Source organism: Rosa chinensis, chromosome 2 (assembly GCF_002994745.2).
Source record: "Rosa chinensis cultivar Old Blush chromosome 2, RchiOBHm-V2, whole genome shotgun sequence".
In the NCBI taxonomy this organism is placed as follows: Eukaryota; Viridiplantae; Streptophyta; class Magnoliopsida; order Rosales; family Rosaceae; genus Rosa; species Rosa chinensis.
Window position 1 is genome coordinate 55192042 of NC_037089.1, and position 15053 is coordinate 55207094.

The window sequence follows — 15053 nt, forward strand, 5'->3', positions numbered from 1 at the left end:
GTACTACACATTACCAGACCACAAATTGCAGAATTATTTGATGGAAACTATCGATTCATAGCGCAAAAATTTTCAAATAATTTGGTGTTTATACATAATTGAAGTCAATGAAATGAGAAAGGGTACAACAACTCCTGGTATCTATTCTGACCGGATCTAAAAACAGTACTCAAAACGAAATTTTGTAGCTCCTCCCTCAAATATAAACTCAAATTTGGAGGCACACATCCCAAGATGCAGCCTCATCTAAAGATCAACACAAAAATGTGACCAAATTTAAAAACTAAAATAAAAAATAAATTCTAGAAGCACAGTAAAAGTAGATTATACACATTTTCAGATTAAAAATTGGGAAACGTCAACTTCTTGCAAGTAACTTCGCACAAAACCCCAGCTTTCTCTGAACGAGGTGCAACCTACTCTGCTCTATGGCATATGTTTCTGACTTGCAGCTTGGTTTCGTGATTTGCCAATCACACATGGTGAACTTGCATTTTCCTCTAGTTAATGTTTCTATTCAACTTCATGATTGGATTGTGAGGTCTTTAAATGCCTCCAAATTTCCATTTACTGCAAGGGAGCCTGCATTATGTCCATGGTCTGCATGGTTCGCACTACCATTTTGGTTGTAAGCTGAATCAGGTACAGCAGAACTGCGACTGCCTTCAAAGTAAGTTGAGTAAGGGAAATACTCAGCGCATCGCTCTTTCCATCCTACATCAAAAGAGTTATTAGAGGAGTCCATATCTTGAATCAGAAGAACTGCCTGATTTGTGACCTTTTACATTGTAAGGCTCTAAGATACATGTATGATATAATGCAAAACCCAATTCACCAACAAATTTCGTTAAGAAGAGAGATGTGAATATGGAGACAATGATTATAGAATCATGAAAATACAGGAATCCTATCTCTGACATAACAAATGTAATATTGACAACATCTGATGCGCAATACTTTCAGATTTTGTAAACAGAAACACAACTTTAAATATAGAACACGAATAGGCTAAAACATGCTCACCAAGCAACTATATATACAGGTTCTAGTCTTAAATTATATTGTATAAAAGAAACAGAAGTACAGTCTAGTTTTGGTACTTACTCAAAGCAGCAGCAGCATCAACAAGGAATGTCTTAAGAAGTCTGTCAACAGTAATGCAATCCTTGAGTTTCCACTCTCTGACCCGTCCAAGGGCTCCCTTAGTACTGTGAAATAACATGGAAATATTCAATGAATACTCAATCCTAGAGATCCCCAAAACTGTAACTTTCATAAACAAGATAAACGAAATGGAACAGGACATTACTTGGGAACCATATTGTTGGTCGAATCTTCAATTAATGCAATAGCCTCATCTTTCCTGTTAGGTTCCAAAGCATACAGAACCTCTGCAACTGCAGCTCTATGCATCAAGGAATCTGCATAAAGAACAAAGACATGAATAAATAAATGGCAAAAACAATAAGGTGATCATTCATCTTCCATTTTCAATGACAAGCTTAAAGTCACCTTGATGTTTTTCCAAGAAATTCATGTTTGCCTCCACCAATGAGTTTCCCTGCAATCGACTATAAACCAATAGAAACAAATGATTGGCTTCAATTTGTGGGCAACGTGGGCACAGAGAGGGAGAGGGAGCAAAGTGGACATACCTGATAAGGGGGCGCTCTGCTCCCAATACGCTCCAAATCAGTTTCTCAGTATCAGTCTCCGGAGCAGGCATCATGTCGACTTTATGGAAAAATTTAATCTGCCCATATTGAGGTCACCAATAAAGGCCGCTAGATAAGTATCAGAGCATACGACCCCACATATAAACAAGCAAGCACACATAGACCAAAGACCAAACAGGTATAACTTACCAAAGAGCGATGCGAATCAGGGTGTTCGGCATCCAATCTCAGTAGCTGCTTCAGAGCCTAGAGTCAAAAAAAGAGACGAGAAATAAATTAATAAATAATGTCATAAATCAAAAGTGTGTTGAGCTTAATAAACCAAGCCTATAGAATCTTGTGAATTGCTCAACAGACATGTGAGATTGTGTTGCTGTATCCTGACACAACTGTTTTTCGTAATAAATGGAAAAGTACGGAATACAAACTCCAATTAATAACTGTGTCCATTTGTTTTAAAATCTCGGTTGATCGAATTTTAATATGTGAGAAAATTTAATCAGAGGCATCTCAGTCAACATTTGAACATAACATTACCTGAAAGGCTAGCAAAATCTTCTGCTTTCTCATATTTACTTCAAAAGAAAGCAAGTGTGTCTCCAAGGACTCAGGAGAATTCTTCTGAAGCAGCTTCAAGTACTTTGTAGCTTCTGACATGGGATCGTTGACCTGAGTAAATGTGTAACAGTGTAAGTGGGATTCATATCATTTACTAGATGCAACAAAAAAGATACATGTATAAACATTAAACCAGGGGGTAAGAAGAAATTAAGAACCTGCAACAACTTCTCCCCATGAGGATCTGGATCTACAGGCTTTACAGGTCGTTTCCCAGACTTGGACACACCACTAACATTAGATTCTTCATTTTTACCTTCTGCCTCCTGATATAATGGTATATATTAGTAAATAAGAAAATACAAATAAAACATAAACTCACACCACAAGCTACAAAATACTATACTTTCTTAGCTCGTGCTTCTGCCTTTCTCTGTTTTTGCCTCATTTTCTTCTTCTGAGAAGGCAGCAACTTTGACATATCATCATCTTCTTCAGATGTTGATTTCAAAGGAGAATCATACAACTTCAAATAGCATCTGCATGTTAACTAAATCCGTAAATTTGAACATGCAACAAGAATAAACAACTGCACATATTCAAGTGCAAGTAAAGGATCAACTCTAAAAACTCTGGGGCACTAATTAACCATTATAACAATTTAAGACACATAACCATCATCTTTTATCTAATCTAAAAATCCCAGACAAATGCAACAATACGAGAACCAGAAATGGAAAGACAAACAAAAGTCCAAAAAATAATACTAACTGAACAATGAGAGCATTCATTTTTGTTTTGAAGCAACTTAAGTGATAAAATGAAAAGCATTCTGAACAGGACAACCACTTTCAAAGTCAACAACTTAAGACAAGTAACCATCATACTACATCTAACCTGATTATCCCAGATTCCAAAGGATGCAACACAACACGACATCAAGGAAGGCAAAGACAAACAAAAGTGGAAAATAATAATTTGTGAGTAATCTTAAAGCTATTTCACGGTTCCTAATGAATATGCTTCACCTGATTGCACCAGCTGCTGCTTTGTGAAAATATGCATGTGAATGCAACCGATCTTGGAATTTAAGCATTTCCACATAGGAACGCAGAGTCATTTTCCTTAAGCAATAAGAATGAAAGTCAAACTGGTCTTCTGTAATATCAGCATAGTGTTTCTCCACACCTAAAAATTTTTTCAGAGCTCGTCCAAGATCACCCTGCCGGAAATAACTCTCACCAGATGCAAGCTCATACCTTATGAACGACAAAGAACAAACATGAGCGCACCCTTCACCAAAAAGCCAAGTCATGAAAGCAAAAAATGGTAACAGACAATACAAACCACATGCACTGCATATCATGAAGGTTGTTGTGCTGATCACCATCTTTCGTGAACAATACAGCAGTTCTCTCTGCCAAAGGAACCTTCAAAAAGTAGGAAATAAAATTAAAAAAAGCATGTCAAACGATTCAGCTCCTGAGATTCCTAGAGAAAAAAGCAACAGCAATCAGCACCCAAATTTAATAGTAAAATTACATATTATGTGGCCGTTTGTCTACTTTTTTTCTCAAAGCATGCCCTTGCTTTAAGCGGCTTGGTTAAACCAACTCCTTGTCCATCCATTTTGTACATTTTATTTTCATTCATTTTTCAGAAGAGAATAACATTATTAAGACATAACTAGAACTAGTACATGTAGTGCACAAAAGTCCACAAATAAGAAAAATTTACAAGAACTCGAAACAATACAAAGCATGCATCTTGGAAAACTATCCCATCACTGCCTTCCAAGTCTACAAGATGGAAGACTTACACTCCTACAAGCTGCTGAAACAGAAGCCCAAAAAGAGGACCAATAAACACTCTTTTTTCCTACGACAACTCCATCCTCATCTCCCTATGCTATACAAATATCGGATTATTCCTCTCCAAGAAAAATACCTAAATCACAAACAAAACTCTGCAATTTTTTCCCTGTACTACAAAACCTAAGTTTGCTATTTAAAAAGATTAATAATAAATAAAAAAAGTAATACTTCGGAAAAAGAAAAGGAGATGTGAAGCCAACCTGATCAGCCTGCAGCATGCGCTTAACACATTCACTGTTTATATAGCGATCTGCAAGATCCATACATCTAGCTTCATCTGCCAATGCAGCAGCGGCAGCCAAATCACCAGCATGCTTCAAAAACCGACTCTGAACAAAAGACATGTGAGAATATTTTTTGGACACCAAAAAGTTCACCAACAATATATGTACAAAATCATATGTTTGTATCAACACATTGTTGCTCTCTGCACAGTAAAGATAAGATTATGCTGGGAACAACACTATTACCCATATGTGATAATGTAGACAGTCGAAACACAGTGAACTATCATGAGTACAAATATTAATATTTAAAAGAAAAAACAACAGAACTGTATCAACCCTCGGAAACAAATCTGAAAATTTTACTTGAGATTTTGCTTGTGGTCTTGAAACTTGTGGTTCCACAATATAAAAGAAAAGGTTCATATGATGCATTCTAAGAAACCACAAACTGTACCAGAAAATGGCAAATTGACATTCCCAATTTGCATCAGACAATTGGCATTGCATTACAACCCAGAGAGCATTTTTTTAGTACTAGATTCTTAAAATCTCAATGTAATTCGTTCACCGGTAATACCATAATTTATTTGAAAACTTGAACAAAAGAAACAATTGTTATTTCATACTTTTCGGTAGATACATTAATGATTTCAATCAACAAATCCAATCTCAAGGCCAAAACTCAAACCCATTGTCAAATACCACGGAAGACATATGTTTTAAAGCAAATACCGGTAGAATTGGAAGATAACATAAACAGCAAAAGCTTAAGCAGATAACCAACCTTGGCGGAATATAAATCAATCACAGTTGGAGTGTGCTCTATGGCCTCATCAATTTTAGATAAAGCCACGTCATATTGGCCTCGTCTATCATAATGCTGCATCAACACAGAATCTATAAGCATATCTGCATTCAGAGACACAAACAGAAAGCTTACAAGAAACTAGAATGGAACAAAAGCATTATCTAAAGGAAAAACAGTCAACCTGAGCCAACAGAAACAAGGCCCACAAAAGTGTTGAAGGGGGCTCCTTCTCTACCCTGCATTCAATAAAAGCAACAGCACATCAGTATAAATACTTAAAATCATCAAATGCAAGTAAATTAAAGATTAACACCTATTCTACAGAAACATTTACAACCAGTCATAAAGCCACCATCACAAAAAGCCAACAGCCACTCTAAACATACCTGTTCAACAATATTTTTCAAAAATCAAATCCATGGAAAATCACCATATTATCAGTTAACTATTTGTTAGAGTTAAGAAAATAAAAAGAGCCATTTTGGAACTCCACTTTCACACTTGCACTCCACTATTAAGTACTTAAAAGTTGACTGCAAGTGTCAAAATGTGGCTAATGTGGAGTGCCAAAACCAATCCGTAACATAAACTGAAAAAGAAACATTTGTGATTTTCTTTTTTCTAAAATCATATGACTTTTAAGAAAGGTATTTGTATTCTCTGTTTTGTATAACAAGGCATCATTGGCATAGAGCAAAGTGTAGGCAGGTACTGAAATATCAAACAAAATTACTATGATCATATGTTACCTCCCAGGGTATGCACCAGTCACCCGAACTGAATGCTCCAACTCAAGGATAAGTTGTTCAAGAATGTCTGCCTGGATAAGACTAGCTAAAGTTAAACATTCAAACCAAAGAGTTGATGATCCCACCAAAATACCATTCAATTTCACAATAACAAACAATAAGAAATTATATCAAAAGATTAATAAGGATGTAAAACTAACTTTTCCAGGGTGATCATACAGAGGAGAAAGATCAGAGAATAATGAAGGAACTCCCTGGAACATCAAAGAGCTTTGTCAAAATAGATAACTAGGAAGGTGAATAACTGTATCAATTTTGTAAAAAATCAAGTGGGATCCTCATAGAAAATAGGCAGGCGAATAAGAACTCTATGAAAAGTACTGGATACATACCTTAGTCAGGAGAGGCCTGATATAATTATCCGCTGCTTCGCGGAACTTTTCACCTTGTAGAAAATCAAGTGGGATCCTCTGATGAAAAATGGGGGAAACCCAAGTAAGCTTTTCCGAGTTATATGAGAAATCATCATGCAATTTAGATTAACACCATAAGCAACAAGTTTTTGCTATACCAAAAGTATTGTCTGACAGAAAATTTTAGTGTAGGACCTTTCACATGTATTAAACTCTTTCAAAGTTGTGATGCTAATTTTCTGATTGAAGTGTTATTTCCATGTAGCATCACTTTGCTTTTGTGTCTTTATACAGAAGAGAAAGTGAGAGATGCCCTTAAGACAGGACAATGAGCTGCCCTGAGGCCATTTTTTTCTAGCCATAAATCTCACCCATGATCTGGTAAGAACGAAAAGGGATAAAAACGCAATGCTATGCCTCTAAGAGAGAACATGTATATAAAAACCAGAGACCAATCATATGGGAATGTACAGATGGTAGAAAATATTATATTATTTTATTTTATTTATTTTACTTTGAAAAGAAATAGCATTTTATTAATTAAACAAAAAGCATAATACAAAAAAGCGGACAAGTATGCAAAAGAAAGAGCAACTGTTTGAGCAACAGAATAAGATACTCAACTGACACTAATATATACTAGGCAGAGTCTTCAGCTACAACAGTAGATAATTTAAAATTCTTGCAAGGCAAAAAGAAAGAAATAAATATGTACATATATAAAGTGAGGGAACTTGTTACCTTAACAGCTGAAGACCAGCTGTATTTCTGCCCAAGTGATTTGTACAAGTCATCTAACCTTTCTATTTCATCAGGTGAATACTGGGAATTTTCTGCATCCAGCCCGAGGCATTTTTGCAGTCCTTGATAATATCTGAACATTAAAAAAAGTAACTTCCTTAACACCACCCTTAAGCACAGCAGTGGCATGTGAACATGCAGTCGCAAATAAGAGCAACATACAGAGAAATCAACAGCTAGAATGCAAGTCATTTCTTTTCTTTTATATTATGTGTAGGTAAACAATTCAACTACTTTTCTCCAGAATCTCTCAAATTAAGCACATCACATTCTGCCAATAAAATTTTAACTTCTAATTTTACGCAAAAAATAATAATAATAATAATAAGAATAATCGGGGAACAAACCGGGAATAGCCCAGGACCCCAGGTCAGGCGGGGTAATACTAATAATATATGGAGCTGAATTTGGCATCTCTCTAAACCTTTATCAAATGCAAACGTGGATACCGAAAACTGGCCATACCTGTAATTGTCAGGATTCATGGAAAGCAATACCCTATACAGTTCAGCACCTTCTTCTAACCGACCAAGCTTCACCAAAAGAGAAACCTCTTGTTCTTTATAGTCCAATTTATCAACCTTAAAAACATCAAAACCAGATGATAAGAACCAGAAACTCATCATACTCAAAGCATAACATTAAGCATCACATGTTAAACAGCAACAAGTGAAATGCACACTTACTATTTTCGGCTCTTTCTTATGCAATTCCTGGAGAGCTCTTTCCATTAAGCTGCTTTCCTCTAGCAATGAAACCTGGAGACATTGATACACAACCACCAGGAAAAAAAAATTATACTGAAGAACATCATAAAATGTCACTGTGCTTCCAGCAAAAATTAAAAAGATTGACCACAACAAGATAACGGAGTCAGGGTTAATAGAATTATTTAACAAATAAGGATGCTATGTTTATGAAGAAGAAACTTGCCAAATTTTTTAATTCTTCCTACTTCAGGCAGTAGCACCATTTATGATGATAACAAAAAGTTTCCAAGATTTCTTTATACTATGGTCCTTCAGAAAGCTTTACTTTAAAGATAATAATTCCAATGATACCAATGAAAAGGAAGTCCACATATCATATTTCAAGTATTTTGCCTTGCAAAATACTAGCTCAGTCATGACTGAAACTCGATCTAGCACAACCACAGTCCCCAACTCTCGCTCAAGAGCAGTTAACTGTCTTAACATGACATAAGCAAACTTCTAAATGTGCTCATCACCTATATGTCTATGACCAATATATGCAGCTTATACAATTAAACACCTCTGTAGAATTAATTTTATGTCATAACCAAAATTGATTTAATCAGTGTAACTCTTTCTTTATGGAGTCCAAAGGAAAAAAGAATGTTGCATATAAATTCTTGCAAGTGTACTATTTTGCTTGTTTGGAACAGTAAAACCTATTGCAGGAACTCTGCACTAGTGTCAAATAAGTGGAAGGGTTTCTGATAACTTGTATTAAAGAAAAGTCTCATCTCTATTTGTAGAGGAATGGAGAGGGCAAGGTTGTTTGATCTAAACAATTAAATGTACAGACCCCCCCCCCCCCCCCCCCCCCCACGGATCCTGGACAAATCCCGCATGAACTTGACATTCCAGAGTATACTGCAACTAGAGAAAAGTGGAGGACTTTAGATTAAAACCATCAATGAAACTACCTTATATAAAAGCATTTCCCCATGCTCACAACGTTCATTATCCGGAGGATGATCATCTTCTAGTGTTCCTTCATATGCTTCCAGAATTTCAACAGCTTTTAAGGCACTATTATATAACAAATAACTAGTTAGTGTCCTATACTAAATGATTAAAATAACTATCTATGATTAAAATAACTATCTATGATCAAACTAACAAATACTATTAGTGTGACTTTAACACATCAGCGTGATAGCATCAAAATTTACAGACTTTTAAGTCTGAAAGTAACGTCAAATGCAGTAAGAAGACATTCCAACTAGTGGGACTCAATATCATTACAACTTCAACACATCAACCTAGTAACATCATAGTTTACAAGCTTGAATTCTAAAACTGATGTAAATGTATTAATAAGACATTCTAAATGGTGGGCCTCAAACCTTCACCCCAAGACGGGCATTAGAATGAAAATAAAAAGTACTAGCAGTCATTAGAATTTTAGCAAATCTGAATCATACTTTGAGTTTAAATGATGGGAGACTGCAAAGCCAATCCAATTCATGCGATGATTTGGTTTCAAGGTCAGGAGTTGCTGTCTTGTCTCAACAAATCCTGTCAAATCCCGCATTTGAGCCTGTACCATGATTGGTAAAATGCATCAGCAGCTAATTGAAAGCTAAGAGGATTACACATACATATGAAAAGCTAAATTTTTCAAAAGCCCCATAGGCCGGTTAAAAAAAAGTAGCACAAACATCATATCAGTAGCAAAATCAGCATGCGAAACCAGTGCAAAATACATATAAAGCAGTGAAAGATCCTGACACACTTGAAACATGTATAACCGTTTACAGCTCTAGTAAATCTGTGAAGTAAACTATTTTATTGAGGTGGAAAACTGGAGGTGGTGGTTTTTTTTTTTTTGGGCGGGTGGGGGGGCTTGGGGGTGAAAGAGATTTCATCAACACCATATTGGAAATTTACTTTAACTCCATAATTCAAATATAAATTTTGCTCCAGGAGTGTTGGGCTGGATACCTCATACTCTTGATGAACAACTCACGTCATCTGATGTTGGCAATGAAAATACTTTTGTACGTCACTTTTCTTTCTTACAGGTTTGAGAGACCACAAGTTAAAATGCTAACCTAGTTAACTCACATATATACTAGAAGTAGTTAAGAAAAAATTTCAACATTTCAAATTATGACATTTTAAGAGAGATAGAGTAACATAGTTTCATGGACCACAGATATGTTATAAGACTCCTACAGTCCAAAATGACAGCACGCCTATCCTTGGTTTGCAACTTTCAAAACAATCACACTGCGTTGTACTTTTATTCAGCAAACCATCATGATCTCCTGCTATATAGCATATAGGTGAAACCTCAGCAGTCAGCACCCCAAGATAGTTATCAATTATATATATACTACACTAGGCAAATGAGATGGTCGTGAGATATCAATTTTGAACATCCCTCCAATAGTAGCCAAACAGATTAAATGTTTTGTGACCAATGACGTCAATGTGGCAGAACTAACTATGACCAATGACATCTACAATGAATTCAAATTCCAAACAACCATGAAATGGTTCAGGCATGCTGGTAAAATCCTTTGAATCTTATCTTTTTTTCTAGAAAATCGCAGTTAAGGAAGAAAAAAAACGCGCATAAAAGTTAACAACAAACAATGTTGTCTTATCAATATTTACAGAAGAGCATTGACATCGAATGAGTAATTAAAAAAAAAATCACAAGTCCGAAATCTTGCAGCAAAGAAAATCCAACATTTGGATTTCTTTTTTTTATCTGTATCTTTAGGACATTTACAAAGCATACATCAAGGTACATGTTAATTGATAGTCTGAACATGACATGTCAAGAACAAGTACATTACCAGTGTCTTGTTTTCCTTTGGTCAAACAAGACTATCATCAGGTTGAACACAAAGTAATAATACCATTCAACAGACTTTTACTTTTGTTATAAGCTAGTGGCATCTAAAGCATACCTGTAAGAGGGACAGGTCACGTAGTATTTCAATATTTTCTGGATCTATCTTTAGGGCATTTCTATAGCATTTAATTGCCTCCCTGTACTCTCTGTCAGATCGATAAAGCAGACCATACACATGCCAGCAAACATGACTTTTGAGATCATTCTGTGTGGAGACAAAAAAGTAACCCGGGATTAGCTAACAAAGTGATTGAGCAGTCATTTTGGAACCAATACTATCAAAAAAGTTAGAAATATTATTCTAACCTTTAGTCCTATCCGGACAAGTTCATATGCTTCAGATTTACGGTCCATGCAATTCAATGTTAACCCCTTCATTGATAAAGTTTCTGGAAAAGGCAGCATAAGTAAAAAAAAAATTAAGTATTTCCATTTGCGTGGACACAAATATAAAAATTATATTTATTAACATAACAATATCTTAATGTGAAAAAGCAGTCTACCATATAAAAAAAAATTATGAAAAATAAAAACGATAACAATGAAAATTAACAAATTAACATAATCAAGTAACCACTCAAGAAACAACCATGAGTATGAGCAGGCCAGAACTGAAGCATGGCAAATTAATACACACACATGTATATTCAGCTTCAAAAATCAGACTACACTTAATAAGTGGAATGATGACAAAACACACCATAACAAACAAAAATATTCATAAACAGTTATTGCATTCGAAAAAGCATACCTCCATGGTCTGGGAACTTCTTCAATATGGCGTCTGCTGCCTTCAGACCCTTCTTATATTGTTTAGTTTCATATGATTTCTGAAGTGACATAGAAAGCAAAAGCAATTTCAATTAGTACCAGCAAGATTTCAGGTAATTATTTTGTGCTATAAATAATTTTGATTAGATTGCCCATTGTACACATTCAAAATATGTTTACATAATTACACTAAATCAACAAGACAAGGTAGCAAAATCATATGCATGTAGATAAGTCAATAGCTCATCAAAATTAATCTGCGCTTATGACTTTGATACCTAATTCCAGCAATGTACGACCCAATATATTTCCTTTAACACGCCAAACATATGTTTTCCATTTTACAAATTCAACTGATTTTATCAAAAAGAACAAACAAACCCAGAGGGTAAATGTGTGTAATGCAGCCATGGTAGTGTACCTCAGTAGGGTTTGAGTGAAGTACTTGCTAATCCACATGGGTAGGCATTCTTTTCTTTTTTCTTTTTTTCAAAACAAACATATTTTATTGAAAACTCAAGAAAAGCATAATACAACAAGGTGGACAAGAAATCCACATAAAATAAAGCGAGGCAAACAGCCTAGATAAAGCCCTAGACTATGGCTGCTTTCAAATTGAACAAATTACAAGGTATAGTTCCTAAACTCCCCACAAACAGAAGCTAGAGAGACGCCCGGAACCTAACTCTCTCCCAAAGTAATCCCACCTCTTCACTTCAAAGATTCTTTTATTCTTTCCATCCACACCACCCAAAGAACAGCTACCACCCCATATTAAACTTGGCCTGTTTTTCCCTTGCCAAAAGCAGAAGCTTTGTGGCTTAGCAAATCAATCCTTCCTACTGAGTTCTCCCGCATCACTCCAGCCTCCCTAAATAAGTAAATAGCTTTTCCCTAAATAAGTAAACAGCTTTTCCCTAAATAAGTAAATAGCTTTTCCCACAAAGACGCAACAACTTCACAGGTGCACGAATACATGATCAACACTCTCCCCCTGCAACTCTATACCATAATCTACAAGATCATGACCGAACCTAGCAGGGTGCATTACACAAATCTAAATATGTCCCAATAGAGGTAAAATACACCCTCGAATACCAAAGATAAGGAGGTCTGTATGATCATATCCCAAGTACCAAACTTTAACCTCTCAGTCTACTCGAAATACTTAATGCTAATAATAACCAATCAAGTACCAAAATTTAAAACTTTACAGTCCCTAAACCCACAACAACAATCTTATACAATTCATTGACCACGAAAACCACAAACTTCGACTAAGCTTGACCAAATTGCACAACACTCAAACCATTCGTTTTGCTTAAAAACCCCCCACAACCAATCACAAACAGCCCCAATTACTACACCTCCTTCGAGGACCGAAGAAAGCAAAGAGCCGAACAATAAATCTAGGGTTTTACTCACTCAGCTGGTTTTTTTTTTTTTTCTGAGTTTGTTCTCCGTGAGAGAGAGATTGTGATCGAGGTTGGATCATATTGAGCACAAGTGAAAAGGAAAGGGGGAGGGAAATCGGAGCTTACGACGATGAGCTTGAAGAGGTTGGCCTCTTTGGGAGGGAGTGAGGCACCCATTATTGCAGAGGAGAAAGGGGGTCCAAGTCGAAGAGGGCTTGCTTAGTTCTCCGACTGAGTCTTGTGAGTGGGCGTCAAAGAGCTGCTGCGTGGTTGAGAGAGAGAGAGAGAGAGAGAGTGGTGGCGTTTATCTGCTGCAACCCTACTGTGAGGGAGAAGCAAGGAGAGAGAATATAATATGACCTTGAAACTTTTGGATTTTCCTTTTTCTTTTTCTTTTTCTTTTTCTTTTTCTCTCTTATTACTTGAGACTTTTTTTTTTTTTTTTTTTTGCCCAGACCCAAAAAAAAAGGTAAATTGGTTTTCTCTCTTTTTTTTTTTTTTTTTCTGATACAACAAACGTTATAGTTTAGTGGCATAGTCTTTTCTTTGTAAGTGAGAGGTAGCTGGTCTAACTCACAGGCAAGTGTCTAATAAGAATAGTGTATTAAAACCCGATGGTATTTAAGTAATTTCACATAGTGTGTAATAAGCATATTCTAAGGCCTCGTTTAGTTGCCGGAAATGAAATTAGTTCCTTGGTCTTTCCCATGAATATGGGAAAGTAAATTTCCCACTAATTTCCCTACCAATTTTTAAAAACACTGGAAAAGTAATGGGAAAATGTATTTTACTTTCCTTTACGATGTTTGGTTTGTGCATGAATAAGAAAGTATGTGATATTAATCTTCCAATAATATCCTTATTATCAAAACATAAACAATTCAAGATTAAAATGTTTCATGAATAATTTGGTAATAACGAGCATTAAAATAATCTCTAGAGTAAGCAACTAATGCAGAAAAAGTTTAGGGTTTAGGGTTTGATAGGGTGTGCCAAACCCTTCATGAAGGAAAGAACCTAGGATGTGCCAAACACATGAAATGATAAAGCTTCTCTTCCTAATCCTTTCATTCCACGAACCTAACAAGGCTCTATAAATTAGCAACCACTGGGACCATGGAAATCCTATTAATTTAGCGAATATTAAATAATATATTAATTAATAACTAATTAATTTATCAAAATATTCTTTATTTTCTTAAATGTCATTGTTTTTGTTCAATGTGTTACTACGCATATGTTACTCAATTCAATGTGTTATTTTGTTCAATGTACTACTTTGGTCAAAGCAGTGAAGACATTGAATAATTTTTTGTTGCAGCATGAGAAAGTCACACCAGAATTTCTTATCATATTAACAAAAGTCCGTGATAAGATCTAAGGTGACATCAATTTCAAGAAAAAACAAACAATGATTGAGTCATTTTTTATGAAAGCCTCATAATCGAATCATAAACACTATATATATGAATCATTAACTTATATTATATTGGGTCTATATGAATTATTAAACAACTCATATACAACAACTAGTCTATTGTGAGTCGAACTCACAACCTCCTACTTACAAAGGAAAGACTTATATCACTAGACCAAATGGTACTAGGCCTTATCTCTTTCTTTGAAATTGATTTTCTAAGCTTTATTTTCTTTAATTTCTATTTCCTTTGTTAAATAACAGTTTATTTTGGGAGATTTGGAGAGATAGCTAATTGAAAAACCACCTTTAACTAATATTTATAAATATGACTAATTTAATTTCAAATATATATATATATATATATATATATATAGGATATAAAAAAAATGAGTCTTGAATTACCTATATAAATATTGAGCCAAATTTCGAGAAAAAATAAAAATAATGTATTTCTTTTTGTTAAAGAAAGTAAGGCCATTTTCAGCTATATTGACCTTATTCAGAAGGTTTTCCGGCACTAATGGGCATGTAAGAGTTAGCATATTTAAGCCTTGGCCGGCCCGAAGCCCTAAAATTTAGGGTAAGACCGCCCCTAATGATAGGAGCACAAAGTGTGACGTTTTTAATATGTATTTTTCCTCATTTGGCTAAGTTATTCTCTTAAAATTAATAATTATAATATAGTTTGTGTTTTTAGCTACTTCATGGTCGAAAATGGTGAAAAGAGGT

General features: G+C 35.2%; 1 protein-coding gene across 1 annotated transcript; it reads right to left on the bottom strand.

The window, feature by feature from the left end:
* Positions 1-33: 33 nt before the first annotated feature.
* LOC112185359 (N-terminal acetyltransferase A complex auxiliary subunit NAA15) lies at positions 34-13262 on the bottom strand. The gene is made up of 26 exons (XM_024323601.2): positions 13031-13262; positions 11470-11548; positions 11025-11107; positions 10774-10923; positions 9277-9392; positions 8776-8881; positions 7793-7864; positions 7572-7687; positions 7047-7179; positions 6285-6362; positions 6093-6146; positions 5893-5963; positions 5325-5379; positions 5120-5215; positions 4309-4437; positions 3582-3664; positions 3263-3493; positions 2641-2773; positions 2453-2560; positions 2214-2345; positions 1866-1922; positions 1656-1753; positions 1513-1571; positions 1310-1421; positions 1105-1208; positions 34-714 (listed from the first exon to the last, which is right to left on the bottom strand). Exons 1-26 carry the CDS (start codon positions 13079-13081, stop codon positions 524-526), a joined length of 2697 nt encoding a protein of 898 aa, XP_024179369.1. The 5' UTR covers positions 13082-13262; the 3' UTR covers positions 34-523.
* Between the last annotated feature and the right edge of the window lie 1791 nt (positions 13263-15053).

What these genes read in the sequence shown, in the direction of transcription:
- LOC112185359 (XM_024323601.2), bottom strand. Translation starts at nt 13,081, where the DNA reads ATGGGTGCCTCACTCCCTCCCAAAGAGGCCAACCTCTTCAAGCTCATC. An exon ending in GGGAAATGCTTTTATATAAG is followed by an intron (nt 7,865 to 8,775) that starts GTAGTTTCATTG and finishes CAATGTCTCCAG; the next exon opens with GTTTCATTGCTAGAGGAAAG. An exon ending in GCAGAGCGCCCCCTTATCAG is followed by an intron (nt 1,572 to 1,655) that starts GTATGTCCACTT and finishes ATTGGTTTATAG; the next exon opens with TCGATTGCAGGGAAACTCAT.